A 15764-nucleotide genomic window follows, 5' to 3' on the forward strand; every position below is an offset into this window, starting at 1 on the left:
CTGACTCAAGTTCAATCCCCAGCATCTCATATGGTCCCCCAAGAACACTACTATGAGAATCCCTGAACACAGACCCAGAAGTAACCCCTGAGCATTGCCAGTGTGGCCCCAAAACCTAAAAAAAAAAACAAAAAAAATTTAAGGAGAAATTTAGTGACTTCAGAGGTGACCTGGGGAGCACTGTGTGCAGAGCCTGTGAGTCTTAGCTTATACTGTGGATATGGCGAGATTTTCTGGGCTCTCTTCTGGTGAAGTGTATCCTTGTGGCCTCCCAAAACATCCCTGCCCTCTGCGTGGCTGGGACAGGTTAGTTTCCAGGGCCAGGGTCCTGGAGGTCTTGAGGGTTATTTGACTGTCAGTGACTTTCTGTTCTCTTTGGAGCAGAGGCCTCTTTGGAGCTGTCCCGGGAATTGAAGAATTCCCCCCCCACCCCCCACCCCCCGGGAGGTGACCACAGCACCTGAACCCTCGTGCTTCGGAGCAGAGCCAAGAGAATCACAGGTAGAAGGAAGCTCCACTTCGCAGTGATTGATGCTACTGCCCTCAGCAGAGGACAGCGGGTGGCTGGCCCCTCCAGCAGTCAGCAGAGTCTGGTGATATTGGAAGTTTAGATCGACAGCCCAGGCTGGAGCAACAGTACAGTGGGTAAAGCATTTGCCTTGCACACGGCTGGCCCAGGTTCAATCCCCAGCAACACATGTGGTGCCCCAAGCTGGCCACTGAGTGATTCCTGAGCACATAGACCAACACCCCAGGAGAGCTGAGCCAGGCTGAGGTGCAGGGGAGCCTCCAGCACTGCTGCGAATCGGAGGGCCTCAGGAGAGAAAACTCACTACAGGTGAAGCTGCCTATTCTTCTTGTTTGTTTTATTTCTTTTTTAGGCTACACCCAGCAGTGCTCAGGGCTTATTTCTGGCTCTGTGCTCAGTAATCACCCCTGGCAGGACTCAGTGGGTTTTTTTTTTTGAGGGGGGGCGTTACACATCCAACTATGTTTAGGGGTTATTTTCTGCACTCAGGGATCACTCCTGGTGGTGCTTGAGGACCCTGTGGGATGCCAGGGATCAAACCCAAGTCAACTACCCAAGGCAGTGACTTCGCCCCTTCCCTGGGTCCAGATCTCATACCTACAAGTCATACACTTTAGCACTGAGCCATATGCTGACCATACTCCTTCGCTGGATGGACAAGAGCCTCCCACAGAATTCTTCCTCTCAGTTTCTCCTGACTAATGTGCAGAGAGCCCTTTCTTCCCCCTATTCACCGACTGCCCCTGTTTCTTTCTTGCAGAATCTGTCCCTGTTTTTTTCTTGCAGAACCTTCCGTGTCTCTAAGGGCGAAATAATGAAAGAAATGGATCAATCTTTGGTGAGTAGTTTTATGAGCACCTGTTATATAGTCATTGTTTTTTGGAGGGCGGGAGTCAGGGGCTTTCCCTGACTCCAGTTTCTGAGTTTGCTCCTCAGCAGAGTCTGGGGGCACCGAGGTAGCTTCAGGAATGAACCAGGACCTCCTGCACTTGATATAAATCAAGTGCTCCGTCCCATTGGATGCTCTCGTTGGCCCAGTCAAAGTGCTCTATCCCATTGGACTCTCTCCCTGGCCCAAAAGTTCAGAATTTCAAACTCAAAACTAGAGATAAGGGACTGGAGTGATAGCACAGCAGGTAGGGAGTTTGCCTTGCATGTAGCTAATCCAGGTTCGATCCCCAGTATCCAGTATGGCTCCCTGAGTACCGCCAGGAGTGTTCTTTGAGTACAGAGCGAGGAGTAACCCCTGAGCATCACTGGGTGTGACCCAAGAAGACAAATTTAAAAATTTTTTAAAAAATAAATAAGTGCTCTGGTGGTAACATGCCCAGAGTGTGAGGCCCTGAGTCTGAGTCCCTACTGTCACATGCCCCCCACCTCAGAACCTCAGGTCACAGCTCTGGAGCCCTGGGGCTGGGTCTATAATAAAAAGGTAAAATGAAATTTCTACTTCAAGGGACTCTGCACCTGCAGGTAAAGAAGGCCTGGAGGGTAGAAGCAAGGTCATATGATTTCAAGAGTTACCTAGCCTGAGCGTCAGTGACCCCTGGACTTTCTTTTCTTTATTTTCTTTTCTTTTCTAATTTATTTACTATTTATTTTTAATTGAATTACAGTGAGATACACAGTTGCAAAGTTGTTCATGATTTGGTTTCTGTCATACGGTATTCCAGCACCCTTCCTGTCCCTTCACCAGTGTACATGTCCCACCACCCGGTTTCTCTCCCACCCCATCCCCCGCCTCTGTGGCAGGCACTTTTCCCCCTTTCCCCCTGCCTCTCCCCTTTCCCTTTTGAGCATTATGATTTGCAGTACAGATACTAAAAGGTTATCATGTGTATCCATTTATTTTCTTTCAACACTCAGTCTCTGGACTTTCTGATGCTGCATCCAAAAGACACACATTTGTTTCCCTGCCCCAAATGCAGAAGGAAGGAGGAGACGTTCTTACGAGCCATGAAACTTTGCTTCCATAAAAGCCCGATGCACTGGCTTTATTTTAGGCTCCCACCAACAGTTGAGCAGAAGGGACAGTGATTTTTTAAAAATATCTAACCTCCCCCACACCCCCGGCATATAGACATCATTTGATACTTACATCTTGGCCACATTATCAGCTGCTCTCTGATGGAGAATGCACTTCATCCATTTGGTTTTGGTTGTTTTTGTTTGGGGGGGCCACATCATACAGTGCTAGAGCTTGGGAGCCAACCCAGATCAGCTGTGTGCAAAGTGAATGCCCTACTGTCACTCTGGACCCTGAGTTCGTTCATTTCTTCATACCAACAAGGACAAGATATAATTTAAAAGGGAATGTGTAGTACTACTTTCATGGATAATAAATTTAACAGGTAAAGATTTTTTATTTTGGTTTTTGGGCAACACCCAGCGATGCTCAGAGGTAACTCCTTGCTCTGCACTCAGGAATTATTCCTGGGAGTGCTCGGAGGACTCTCTGGGATGCTGGGGATCGAACCTGGGTCAGCCACATATAAGGCAAATGCCCTCCCTACTGTACTATTGCTCTAGCACAGGAAAAATTTTTTAAATTGAAGAAATTTTTTAACTTTGAGTCACATCTGGCAGTGTTCAGGGGCTATTCCTAGCTCATGTGACCAGTTCTGGGGATTTAGTCCAGTTACCTACATATGGACCATTTGTTCCTCCTTTCTGGCCCAGGATATGGAAATTTTCTCCTGCAGTAGCCCTTCCTGTGTAATATAGAGCACCTGGTATGGAGCATCCTATAAAATATAAAGATATAACTGTCCTCTCCTTCTGACTCATTTCACTCAGCACGATACTCTCCATGTCCATCCATTTATAAGCATATTTTATGACTTCATTCTTCTGGTGGCTATGTAGTATTCCATTGTGTAAATGTACTATATAAATGATAACCTTATAGTACTTGTACTACAAGCCAAAATGACCAAAAGGAAAGAGAGAGGAAAGAAAAGTCCCTGCCATAAAGGCAGGCTAGGGTTGGGGCGGGGGGAGGGTGGAAGGAGGGAAACTAGGGACATTGATGGTGTTTTAATACACAATGGTGAAGGGACAGATGTTGGAACATGTATGACTGAAATCCAACCAAGGACAACTTTGTAACTGTGTATCTCACGGTGATTTAATAAAAACTTTTTTTTAAGAGATAAAGATATGGGGCTGGGAGTGAGAACGAAGCCTGGAGCCTGTGCTTTACATGCAGGATGAACCCCCCCCCCCACCACCACCCAAGCACTACCCCGGGTGTCACTTCTTCATTTCAGTAGCCCCTGAGCAACACTGGATGTGGTCAAGACCCAAACTAAATAAGATAAAATGAAAGTAAAGTAAGCCACCAATCTCCTTGTTCTTTTTTTGTTTTTGTTTTGGGGGGACCACACCTGATCATGATCAGTTACTTCTGACTCTGCACTCATGAATTACTCCTGGTGGTGCTTAGGGCACCATATGGCATGCAGGCAATCGAACTTGGATTGGCAGTGTGCAAGGCAAACACCGCCCTACTGGATTTCATCACTCCCCTACTCTTCCTGTTCTTTTAGCTAGAGCTATTGCCTTGAATAAAAGAGATATGTTCTGTTATAACAGATGGGTGACTGAGAGGTGGGTGTTCCTACTCAGGGATTACGCCTGGCTCTGCACTCAGGCATCTCTTCTGGTGCTCAAGGGACCCTATGGGATGGCGGAGATGAAACCCAGGTTGGCCACATTGGTAAATATCCTCCCCACTGTACTGTTTCTTCGACTCCCAGATGGTGTTTTTTGAGGATGTGGCTGTGGACTTCACCTGGGAAGAGTGGCAGCATCTTGATGATGAACAGAGGACCCTGTACCGGGATGTGATGCTGGAGACTTACAGTCATCTGGAGTCATTGGGTAAGTGACGCTCCTCCAGTTTCTGTTGAGTAGAAGTAATGTTTTTCCTCACTTATCATTTAATCACTTCCCGTTAGTCGGCGATTTGCTCAAGCGGGCGCCAGTAACATCTCCATTTGTCCCTGTCGCGTGCTAGTGTAGCCCAATGGCATCTGTTCGCTCTGGGAACATGAAGAGCCTCAAACCGATCATTCATTATCTTGATGAAGAAGTCTGACCATCTGGTAGGTGGGCGGCCACGCGGTCTTTTGACATCCTGTGGAATCCAGTCAGTAACAGCTCTAGTCCAGCGGTCGTCTTTAAATCTCATTACATGACCAGCCCATCTGATTTTTGACACCTTGGCAAATGAGACAGCATCCTTGATTCTTGATCATCGACGAATGTCGGAACTCCGGATTCTTTCTCTCATTTGAGTGAAACATGATATTCCAAGCATAGTTCTTTCTATTCTTCTTTGGGAAACCTGAATAGCATTCTCATTCTGTTTGCGTAGGGCCCAGGTCTCTGAGGCATATGTTAATGCAGGAAGAACAGTGGAATCAAAGAGATGTGCCAGGAGCCGGAGGTTCTTCGTCCTCTTAGCTATTTCTTCGACGTTCTTGAAGGCATTCCAAGCCGCTCTCTTCCTCCTGTGCAGCTCGGGTGCCAGGTCTTTTGTCATGTTGACTTCTCGACCTAGGTACACATAGCTGTTGCATTCGGAGATGGTCGTTCCGTTGAGAGCAAATGGGGCATCAGGAACGAAGCTGTTTCTCATAAACATTGTCTTCGTAAGATTCAGCTGTAGTCCTACCTTTCCACACTCACAGTCGAAGTCGGCCAGCATTTGTGCTGCTTGGCTGATGTTTGGTGTTATTAAAACAATGTCATCAGCAAAGCGGAGGTGGTGTAGTTGCCAACCATCTATCTTCACTCCCATTCCTTCCCATTCCAGTTGTTGCATGATGTTCTTGAGGGTGGCACTGAAGAGTTTCAGTGAAATGGTATCACCCTGCCGAACCCCTCTCTTGACATCACCTATCACTTCTTTGTAGAATGGTGAGATCCTGGTAGTGAATCCGCAGTACAGCTCACAGAGGATCTTGATGTATTGGGCTTGAATGCCCTGATTGGCTAGGGCTTCAATGACCACTTCCATCTCAACAGAATCAAAGGCCTTCTTTAAATCAATGAACGTTAAACAGAGCGGCATCTTGAACTCCCTAGAAACCTCAATGAGCTTGGTTATCACGTGGATTTATATGGTCTATGGTGCTGAATCCTTTGTGGAACCCGGCTTGCTCGCATGGTTGTCCTTCATCTAGTGTTCTGCCAATCTTATTTAGGATGACTCGAGTGAACAACTTGTAGATGACAGACAACAGGCAGATCGGGCGATAGTTGCCAATGTCATGAATGTCTCCCTTCTTGAACAGTAGTACGGTCCTGCTGGTTTTCCACTGGGATGGAATCTTGCATTCAGACAGGTAGCGAGTGAAGAGCCGAGCCAGTGTATTGATGAGTACTGACAGCAGGTTCTTCAGGTATTCAGGTCTGACCTTGCCTGGGCCGGGTGCTGTTTGCTTCTTTACCGACGAAATGGCGTGTTGGATTTCAGAAGGGAGAACGTTGGGAACGACATATCCATCCTGTGGAATTTGGTATGTCGGCAAGTGGACATGGCTATCGAAGAGATTTGAATAGAAGACATGGATAATCTTCTCCATTGCTGTTCTGGAGGATGTGATGGATCCATCAGGACGTCGGAGGGCAGTCTTCTTGGTCTTGTATTTGGCGAAGGACAGGCAGGCGTTACGAATACTTTTCCCAGCTTCTGCCGCATCTACCAGCACTTCTGCTCTTCTCTCTTTGAGGTCTTCCTTGATCGCATCTCTGCGCTGCTTTGTGAGCTCGGACGTTAGCTTGCGGTTGCCTGAGGCATGCGCCAAACCATGTTGGCGAATTAGCTCAAGAGTTTTTGAAGACAGGCATTTTTTTGTGGCTATCTTTCTCTTGGCGTTCCTCGCACATTCATGGAGGTGCTGAACCAGTCGATCGTATTCCAATGTTGTCAACAATGGCATCTTCCCATGTTGCCGCAATAGTGTCAAAGAGTTCCCAGGTGGTGGTCATTCTGGGAGTTCTCTTTTTGAACTTTGCAGCCCTTTCTCCCCGCTCTGTGAAGTAGAATTTTGCACGAAGGAGACGGTGGTCTGATCCCGTTAGAAATTTTGGGACAACAGCGACATTGGTCAGGCAAAACCATCGATTGAATATGATGTGGTCTATTTTGTTGTGGAATCGTCCACCGGGAGACTCCCATGTCCATCGTTTAGATTCGGCCTTCTGGAACTGTGAGTTACCATGGATGGTCTTGGTCGACATGATGAACTCAGACAGTCTCTCACCCTGTTTGTTCCATTCTAGGCCATGGATCTCAATGTGAAGTTCTTCAGCGGATCTTCTCGGTCCTATCTTGGCATTAAAATCACCCACAATGATCTAGTAGAAGGTGTGGTCTTCTTTATAGAACTTCTCCAACTCCATGTAGAACTTCTCGATTTCTCTTTCATCATAATGAGATGTTGGTGCATAGACAACGAAGATAGAAACTGCAGGCAGTGAGCCACATCTATTCAAATGTAAACGTCCGATTCGGGTTGTTAGGCATTCAAATGAATCAATGCTCTTGGCCAAGTTTGTGTTGATAAGGACACCTACGCCTCTGACACCTCTTTTATCGCATGTTCCAAGGAACAATTCTTCTCCAGTGTCGAAAACGGCATGGTGAGATTCGTGCCTTCTTGTCTCGGTCAGACCAATGATGTCGTACTTGATCATTCGTGCCTGTACCATCAGGTCCTCGATGGATGTATCTGATGCTAGAGTACGTGCATTGAAAGTACAGATGATCATTTTTGTCTTCCTTCGTTGTGGCAGCCTAGTTCGGCCTTGAGATTTTATAGGCCTCTCCTTTCTCATCCTTCTCAGTGCTGCCATGTCGGTGAAGCCTTCAGGGTCAGGTGAATGAGACCAGTTGTAGTTACTGGTTTTGGCATATCGAATACACAACGTATAGCTTGCCAGGCTCTTCCGTGCTTTGAATCATCTTCCTGCACATCTGGACAGGTATCACTAAGAATCGCCCCCAAAGCTTACCTGAGCAATGCTTGGGAATCTCGGCGGGGGGGGGGGGGGGGAGTGTAGAAATATATAAATATGTATATGTGTTATTTGAAAATTTAAAAGTTAGTGCTATTAACTATTAAGATTTTTGTTCAAAAAGAATTTGTGAGCCCCCCTGCTAGTTAAAGGTTCAAGATGGTTTGGGGCTAGATTGAGAGTACAGTGGGTAGGGTGCCTGCCTTGCACATGGCCTACCCAGGTTCAATGCCTGGGATCTCATATGGTAGCTGAGCACTGCCAGGAGTGTTCCCTGGGTACAGAGCCAGGAGTAAGCCCTGAGCACCACTGGGTGTGGTTCTAAAACAAAAAAAGATGGCCCTACATTCTGCAGGTCACAATCCTGTACTGGTGTCAATTAAGCATTTGGGAAAATGGCCCACATTATTTTCCAACAGGACATTCAGGAGTCACCAAACCTGAGGTCATCTTCAGGTTGCAGGAAGGAGCAGAGCCATGGATGGTCAAAGTACCCCCAACCCAGAACATCTCAGGTAAGTCTGCACCTGCTGGGTTAGGAGGTGAGAGAGAGAAAGCAGAAAGTAGTTGATCCTACTGAGCTGCTTCTCTCCACACAGTTTGCCCATGTTCAGACAGTGTGCATGTACAACATGTGAGCATTAAGCAGTCTCCAAGTGTGGCAATTAAATGATAAAACTTGACTACAGAGTCTCCTGGACTTAGCCCAAATACAAATATTTAGCACAACAAATCCCAAGAGCTTCAGAGATTTGTCTTGCATGTGGCCAGTTCTGCCGAGACCCAATTTCCCTTTTATTTGGTCTCCTGAGCCCTGCCAGCAGTGTTCTCTGATAGACACTGATCACTACCAGGTATGGCCCCAAAACCAAAACAAAACAAAAAAAAAACCCAAGCCCCAACAGATAATTACACCCCAGGGGGAAGTGAAAACATTTCTAGATGTTTCTAGATGTTTCACTTAACCCTGTATATGGAAACTGCGTGTATGTGTGTGTGTATGTATGTATGTATATATATATGCATATATATGTATGTATGTATATATATATACAGTTTTATCATATAATTGTCTCAGATTTTAATCCCATTTTTTGTTGATGCAAAACAGTATGACAAGATCTTTTAATTTTTTTAAATTGTGCTTATATTAAACAGGGTGCTACAATTAAGTAATAAACTTAGGTGGTCAAAGCCTTGCTTGTAAAGTTTTCTCTCTCTCTTTTTCTTTTTTTTGCTTTTTTGGTAGTGCTTCGGGGGCAATATGGAATGTCAGGGATCGAATCCGGGTCGGTTGTGTGCAAGGCAAACTCCCTACCTGCTGTACTATTGCTCTGGCCCGCTTGTAAAGTTTTCAACCAGAGAATAGGTGAACTTAACTAAACATTTTCTCATTAAAAAGTAAAAACATAGGACTGGAAAGATAGTATAGTGGGTAGGGCACTTGATTTTCACGAAGCTGACCCTGGTTTAATCCGAGCATCACCAGGAGTAATTTCTGAGTGTAGAGCCAGGAGTAACCCCTAAGTACCACTGGGTGTGGCCTAACAACAAAAACCAAAAAAGTGAAAACGTAAGGAAAAAGCATGATTTGACATCTAGACTGATAATATTTGTGATTCTAATTCATAAGGGGAAAGAATCACATTTTCAAAATCAATACCATAATTTTGTAATATCTTTATTTTTTAATATTTTGTGCTTCTAGTATTTAGACATAATTTTCCATCTGTCTCAAATGTAACAGTTGTTTTGATTGTGAATTAATGGACTGGGAACAACCAGAAAGATTGGAGTGTAAATAGTAAGATATATTAATCAGTGGAAAATCATCAGTTAAGGAAAACAATTATCAAGACATTTAATTTGAACTCAATTCCTATTTCAGGCCCAACTATAAGTACTGGAAACTATTCCAGGATGTTGCCGGAGGTGTATGATATATTTAAGAACAAGTTTCTACTATTTAAGTCTGATGAGATGCATCCTGCAGAGAAACCTGAGGGCTTTAATTCAATTGGAAAATCCCTTGCTTTTGAGGACGAACATCATCCAAGAAGTCAGAGTGCGAATGCTATTAAGAAATCATACCTCACTCACATTCAGAAAACTGAGGTAGGAGAGAAAATATCTGAATCTAATGTATACGGTAAAATTCCCTACAAAATGTCTAGTGTTAAGTATCAAAACATATACACAGGTGAGAAATCTTACAAGTATCAGAAAACCCCTCATTCTTCAACCCTTAGACATCAGAGAACTGACTCAGGAGAGAAATCCTATGAATGTAAAGAATGGAGGAAAACATACTCACCACAGTCCTGCCTCACTGTGCACCACAGAATTCATGCAGGAGAAAAACGCTTTGAATGTAAAGTGTGTAGAAAAACTTACTCTTGGAAGTCATACCTTGCTGTCCACCAAAGAATTCACGCAGGAGAGAAACGCTTTGAATGTAAAGAGTGTAGGAAGACATTCTTTTCAGGTTCGAACCTCATTGAACACCAGAGAATTCACACAGGAGAAAAACCCTTTGAATGTAAAATATGTAGGAAAACTTACTCCCGAAAGTCATACCTCAATGTACACCAGAAAATTCACACAGGAGAGAAACGCTTTGAGTGTAAAGTATGCAGGAAAACCTACTCCTGGAAGTCATATCTCACTGTTCACCAGAGAATTCACACAGGAGAGAAACCCTTTGAATGTAAAGAATGTAGGAAGACATTCTTTTCAGGTTCAAACCTCATTGAACACCAGAGAATTCACACAGGAGAGAGACCCTATGAATGTAAAGTATGTAGGAAAACTTACTCCCGAAAGGCATATCTCACTATACACTACAGAATTCACACAGGAGAGAAACGTTTAGAATGTAAAGAATGTGGCAAAACTTACTTTTCAAATTCAGACCTCACTGAACACCAGAGAAGTCACACAGGAGAGAAACCCTATGAATGTAAAGTATGTAGGAAAACTTACTCCCGGAAGTCATACCTCGCTGTTCACCAGAGAATTCACACAGGGGAGAAACTCTTTGAATGTAAAGAATGTAGGAAAACTTTCTTATCTGGTTCAAACCTCATTGAACACCAGAGAATACACACAGGAGAGAAACCCTTTGAATGTAAAGAATGTAGGAAAACTTTTGCCTCTAGATCAAATCTCAATGCCCACCAGAGAATCCACACAGGAGAGAGACCCTATGAGTGTAAAGAATGTGGAAAAACTTTCTCCTGGAGGTCACATCTCATTGAACATCAGAGAAACCACACAGGAGAGAAACCCTATGAATGTAAAGAATGTAAGAAAACTTTCTCTTGGAAGTCAGCTCTCTCTGACCACCAGAAAATTCACACGGGGGAAAGACCCTATGAATGTAAAGAATGTATGAAAACTTTCATCTGGAAGTCAAACCTTATTGAACACCAAAGAATTCACACACGAAAGAAATCCTATGAATGTCAAAAATGAAGGTCAAACTGAGGAGATATCTCTTAGAACTCATATGGAAGAGAAACCCTATTAAGGTATAGAACATAGGGAATCTTTCTACATTAACCATAACCCATTGTGTATCAGAGAATTCACAAGAAAGAAAACTGACATCAAGCACGTAGTAAAATTGAGCCAGAGCGATAGTACACAGGTAGGGTGCTTCCCTTGCACACAGCCAACCTGAGTTCATTCCACGGCACCACATATGGTCCCCAACACCCACCAACAGTGATCCCTGAATGCAGAGACAGGAGTAAACCCTGAGCACAGCCAGGTATGACACTTAAAAAAGGAAAAAATATTTCTACAAGAAGTTACTTTTCTAAATTTTCATCACATAATTCACAAAATATAGAAACTACGGGTGGGGGGTAAGGGGGAATACTTCCTTCACTTTCTTCCAGAAATCACAATAGCATTCTGCCAGTAGTACACTGATCATATACACCTCAGAATTCACATAGGAGAGAAACTTTATGAAAGTCAAGAATATAGAGAAATTTGTTAAGTTAGTGACAGTCTTGGCACAAATCTGGAAAAAAAGCTGCCACATGCAGCCTGCATATCCCAACTATTCTCAGCTTTTGAGAAGCTTATCCTGACATGGCACACATTCTTCAGTTGAATGCCTTTGGTGAATTACAGCAGTTTTTCTGCAATGAACAATTGATTCCTAAGCATTGCCGTTTGGGGCACTATGCTCTGGTATCTCTGCAATAAAGATGACTTTGTGATACTGACATGACTTGTAAACTTTCATTTATTCATTATCACAGTGTATCTGTTGATGTTCATTTTTGTTTTGTTTGGGGGACACATCATTGGATGCTCAGGGTTTACACCTGGCTCTGCTCTCAGGAATCAGACCTGGAGGGCTTGGGGGAACCACATGTGATACCTGGTTCAAACGTACGAGTTGCCTATCCATCTGTCCAGCCCAATTTTCAAAATATTTGTAAGTAACAGTGCTGAAGAGATGATTCAGTAGGCTAGAATGCATACATTGCATGCAGGAGATCCAGATTCAGTCCCTAGCATTGCATATGGTTTCCTAAGCACTGGGAGAAGCAACCTCAGAGCAGTAAGCCAGGATCCCTGAGTACCCCAGGATATGAGCAGAAAATGAAATAAAAAAATCAGTTCTTTTGTTTTCTAGTCTCATTACATTGAATAGTATTTGACAATTCCTGAAATGATTTATACACTCAGCCCATATGTAAATGTAAGTCATATAACTTCTAATACTGATTTTTTAAAGATATTTAGAATAATTTGATGTTTTTGTAGTTAAGTATTTTTATTGCTGGAGTTTTAGGGTTCTTTTTTTTACATAAATTGCTGTCTAATCTTAAAGGCTGGAGTGATAGCACAGCGGGTAGGGCGTTTGCCTTGCACGCAGCCAACATGGCCGACCCGAGTTCAATTCCTCCGCCCCTCTCGGAGAGCCTGGCAAGCTACCGAGAGTATTCGATATGCCAGACACAGTAACAATAAAGTCTCCAATGGAGACGTTACTGGGCCCGCTCGAGTAAATCGATGATCAACGGGAGGGCCTTTACTTACTTACTTTACTTAATCTTAAAGACCTTTATAATTTGAACTGATTATTCCTGTTTTTATTTTAAATCAATATTACAAACTGAAACCATTTTTTGTGTGTGTTTTTAATCACCGTGAGATATACAGGTACAAAACTGTTGGTGATTGGGTTTTAGTCATACAGTGTTTCAACACCCTTCCCTTCACCAGTATACATTTCCCACCACTAATGTCCCCAGTTTCCCTACGGTCCCACTCCCAGCCTGCCTCTATTGCAGCACTCTCCCTCTCTCTTCCCCCCCTTCTTTCTCTGTCTCTGTCGCTCTCTGTCTCTCCCTACCTCCCTCCCCTCCCCCTGCATGAGATGCATGCGCTATACTGATAGGATATTACCAGTTTGTTGATCAGACTGGTATAATTAACCACATCGCCTAACTGAGAATTCAAGTATTGTGTTTTTTTATCCATTGGTTTTGGGCCACATCCAGTGGTGCTCAGGGCTTACTCCTGCCTCTATGCTCCGGGATCACTTCTAGAGGCCTGAGGGAACCATATGGGATGCTGTGGATCAAACCTGGGTAGTCCCCACTGTCCTATCACTTTGCCCTCGGGTGTTCTCATGTTGTTTTCTTCCAGAGAAACAATGTTCTCTAGTATGAGGTCCTACATGGGCCTCTGCCTAACACACACAATCATTTATTCTTTAATGAGAAAGTATTTTCCCCAAGTCCTTTTATTTTTGCCTAGGCCACAGACTTTGACTCTTACCTTGTGCTTAATTTGGTTGGTATATAGCAGGGAGTACTCAAAATCTTACTCAGGCCGGAACCAGTAGTACAACGGTAGGGAACTTGGTCTTTCCCATACATGGTGATGGTCAAGGGTTACCCCTGGCTGTTCACTCAGTCATCACTCCTGAGAGTGCCTTGGGAGGGGGAGGGGTATACGGGATGCCAGGCGATACCAGGCATCAAACCCAGATTGACTGCAAGGGCCCTATCCATTGTACTGTCTCTCTGCCCCCAGCACTTGGCCTTTAATTCAGGTGACTCGAGTTTGATCCCTGACACCAAAAGTGGTCCCCTTGGAAGCCCAGCAGGAGTGATCCCTGAGTGCCAAACCAGGAGTTAGCCCTGAGCACCAGCAGGTGTGGCTGAAACACCACACATTCACACACACATACACACACACACACACACACACGTGCGCGCACACACACACACACACACACACACAGTTTGAGTATCTAATTCCCAGTAAAATAATTCGTAAACCAGGAGGCTGGAGAGATAGCTCAGATAGGTCAACAAGACCTTGCCTTGCGTGTATTTGATCTGGGTTCAATCACTGGTACCTGATATAGTCCCTAAGCCTAGCAAGGTGTGCCATTCCCAAAGTAAAACAAAAAAACAAAGACTTCACGAAGCAAAGCCATGAAAAAAAGAAATACAAAAGATCAGTGTCTGTGATAGAATAAGAACCAATATACTTCGAAAGAATCATTGATTATCAGTATATTTGAGATTTTGTAAAATACTTTAGATAGAATCATAAAAATAAAAACCAGGGGGGGCTGGAGTGATAGTACAGCGGGTAGGGCATTTGCCTTGCACAAGGCAAACCCGGGTTCAATTCCCAGCATCCCATATGGTCCTCCAAGCACCGCCAGGAGTAATTCCTGAGAGCAAAGCCAAGAGTAACCCCTGTGCATCGCTGGTTGTGTCAAAAAAAGGGGGGGGGGAGCCAGAGATTGTAGGGGTGCTTGCCTTGCACATGGCCAACCGGGTACCAATCCCTGGCACACTGTTAGGTCCACAGAGCCCCACCAGGAGTGATCCCTGACTGCAGAGCCTGGTCTAAGACCTGAGAACAGCTGGGTGTGGCCCAAAATGCAAAAACACTGGCTGGCTGCAGTGATAGCAAGCTGGTGGCAGCCCAGTCACCACCAGGCAGCTGGCAAAGTGGTCGACTCGCGGGGCCAGCTCAGAGACAGCCAACCCTCACAAGTCTGCAGATGCAACTTCCCACCATCAGATCCTGAGGAGACGCCCCCTCGAAAGCAGGCCCAGTGTTAACTATGACACTGACCTGGAATGCCACCAACACCACTGTTCCAGGAGCTCCAACAAGGAACCATATAGAAACGGCAGCCTGGGGCTTAAGTGGTAGTCGAGTTGGGAGGGAGCTTGCCCTGCACACAGCCGACTCGTGTTTGATCTCCAGCACCTCCAGGAGTGATCCCTGAACAGAGTCAGGAGTAACCCCTGAACACAGCCCTCAAAACAAATTCCCAACAAAAGCAGCCGCCAGGTGGCGCCATCGGCAGAATCATGTCTCCTTCAAGGGTGATGGAGAATAATGCCTTACATGGAAAGGTCAGCAGGGAGGGAGCTTACCCTGCATGCAACCCATCCGGATTCAATTCCCGGTATCCCAAATGGTCCTCTGAGGCCTCCAAAAATAATTCCTGAGTGCAGAGCCAGGAGCAAGCCCTGAGCATCGTCAGGTATGGTCCCCAAACAAAAACTGAGACAGGCACAGGAAGATGTTGGGGAAAGAGGGTGTGACAGGGGACAGGATGGGGACCATTCCAAACCCAGGAACCACACCACCAACTCTCCCAGGCCCTTCAGCGGAGATAGAAATCTCTATTTCTACGACTTTTTCTAAAAACAAGGCTTTTCTATACTCATTTGAGAAAAGAATCAGATTCTGTGTTAATCTCTCTTTAATAATGAAACAAAATAGAAGGGCTCAATTTTTTTTTATCATGCAAGAGATTTATATCTATTGGGTTTCTGGGAGGGTGAGGTGACAGGCCTCCAGTGGTACCAGAGAAATTCACCAATTAACTCGGGATGGTATCAGTTCCCCTGACACACATCTCCCGTTTGTGTCTGTGTTGGGGGGGGGTTTCAAAACAAAATTAAAGTTATGATGTCCAGGGCTGGAGCAATAGTGCAGCGGGTAAGGTGCTTTCCTTGCATGGTCAACAGGAGTTTGATTGCCCACCCTTCATACAGCCCCTGAGCTGTGCCAGGAGTGATCTCTGAGCTCAGAGTCAGGAGTAAATCATGAGCATTGCTGGGCATGGCTCAAAAAAAAAATATGACACCTTGGAAAATGTGGCAATTAGTTTAGTTTTTTAACAACTAGTTATTAAATATTTAAT

The 15764-nt window shown here is 44.7% G+C and overlaps 1 protein-coding gene across 1 annotated transcript; it reads left to right on the top strand.

Moving 5' to 3' along the window:
- The first annotated feature begins 494 nt into the window (after positions 1 to 494).
- On the top strand, positions 495 to 11115 carry LOC130038868 (zinc finger protein 345-like). The gene is made up of 5 exons (XM_056130675.1): positions 495 to 838; positions 1316 to 1367; positions 4288 to 4411; positions 7975 to 8070; positions 9444 to 11115. Exons 2-5 carry the CDS (start codon positions 1344 to 1346, stop codon positions 11027 to 11029), a joined length of 1830 nt encoding a protein of 609 aa, XP_055986650.1. The 5' UTR covers positions 495 to 838; positions 1316 to 1343; the 3' UTR covers positions 11030 to 11115.
- The last annotated feature ends 4649 nt before the right edge of the window (positions 11116 to 15764 follow it).

This window comes from Sorex fumeus, unplaced genomic scaffold (assembly GCF_029834395.1).
Source record: "Sorex fumeus unplaced genomic scaffold, SorFum_2.1 ptg000081l, whole genome shotgun sequence".
In the NCBI taxonomy this organism is placed as follows: Eukaryota; Metazoa; Chordata; class Mammalia; order Eulipotyphla; family Soricidae; genus Sorex; species Sorex fumeus.

What these genes read in the sequence shown, in the direction of transcription:
- LOC130038868 (XM_056130675.1), top strand. Translation starts at nt 1,344, where the DNA reads ATGAAAGAAATGGATCAATCTTTG. An exon ending in CAGTCATCTGGAGTCATTGG is followed by an intron (nt 4,412 to 7,974) that starts GTAAGTGACGCT and finishes ATTTTCCAACAG; the next exon opens with GACATTCAGGAGTCACCAAA. An exon ending in CCCAACCCAGAACATCTCAG is followed by an intron (nt 8,071 to 9,443) that starts GTAAGTCTGCAC and finishes TTCCTATTTCAG; the next exon opens with GCCCAACTATAAGTACTGGA.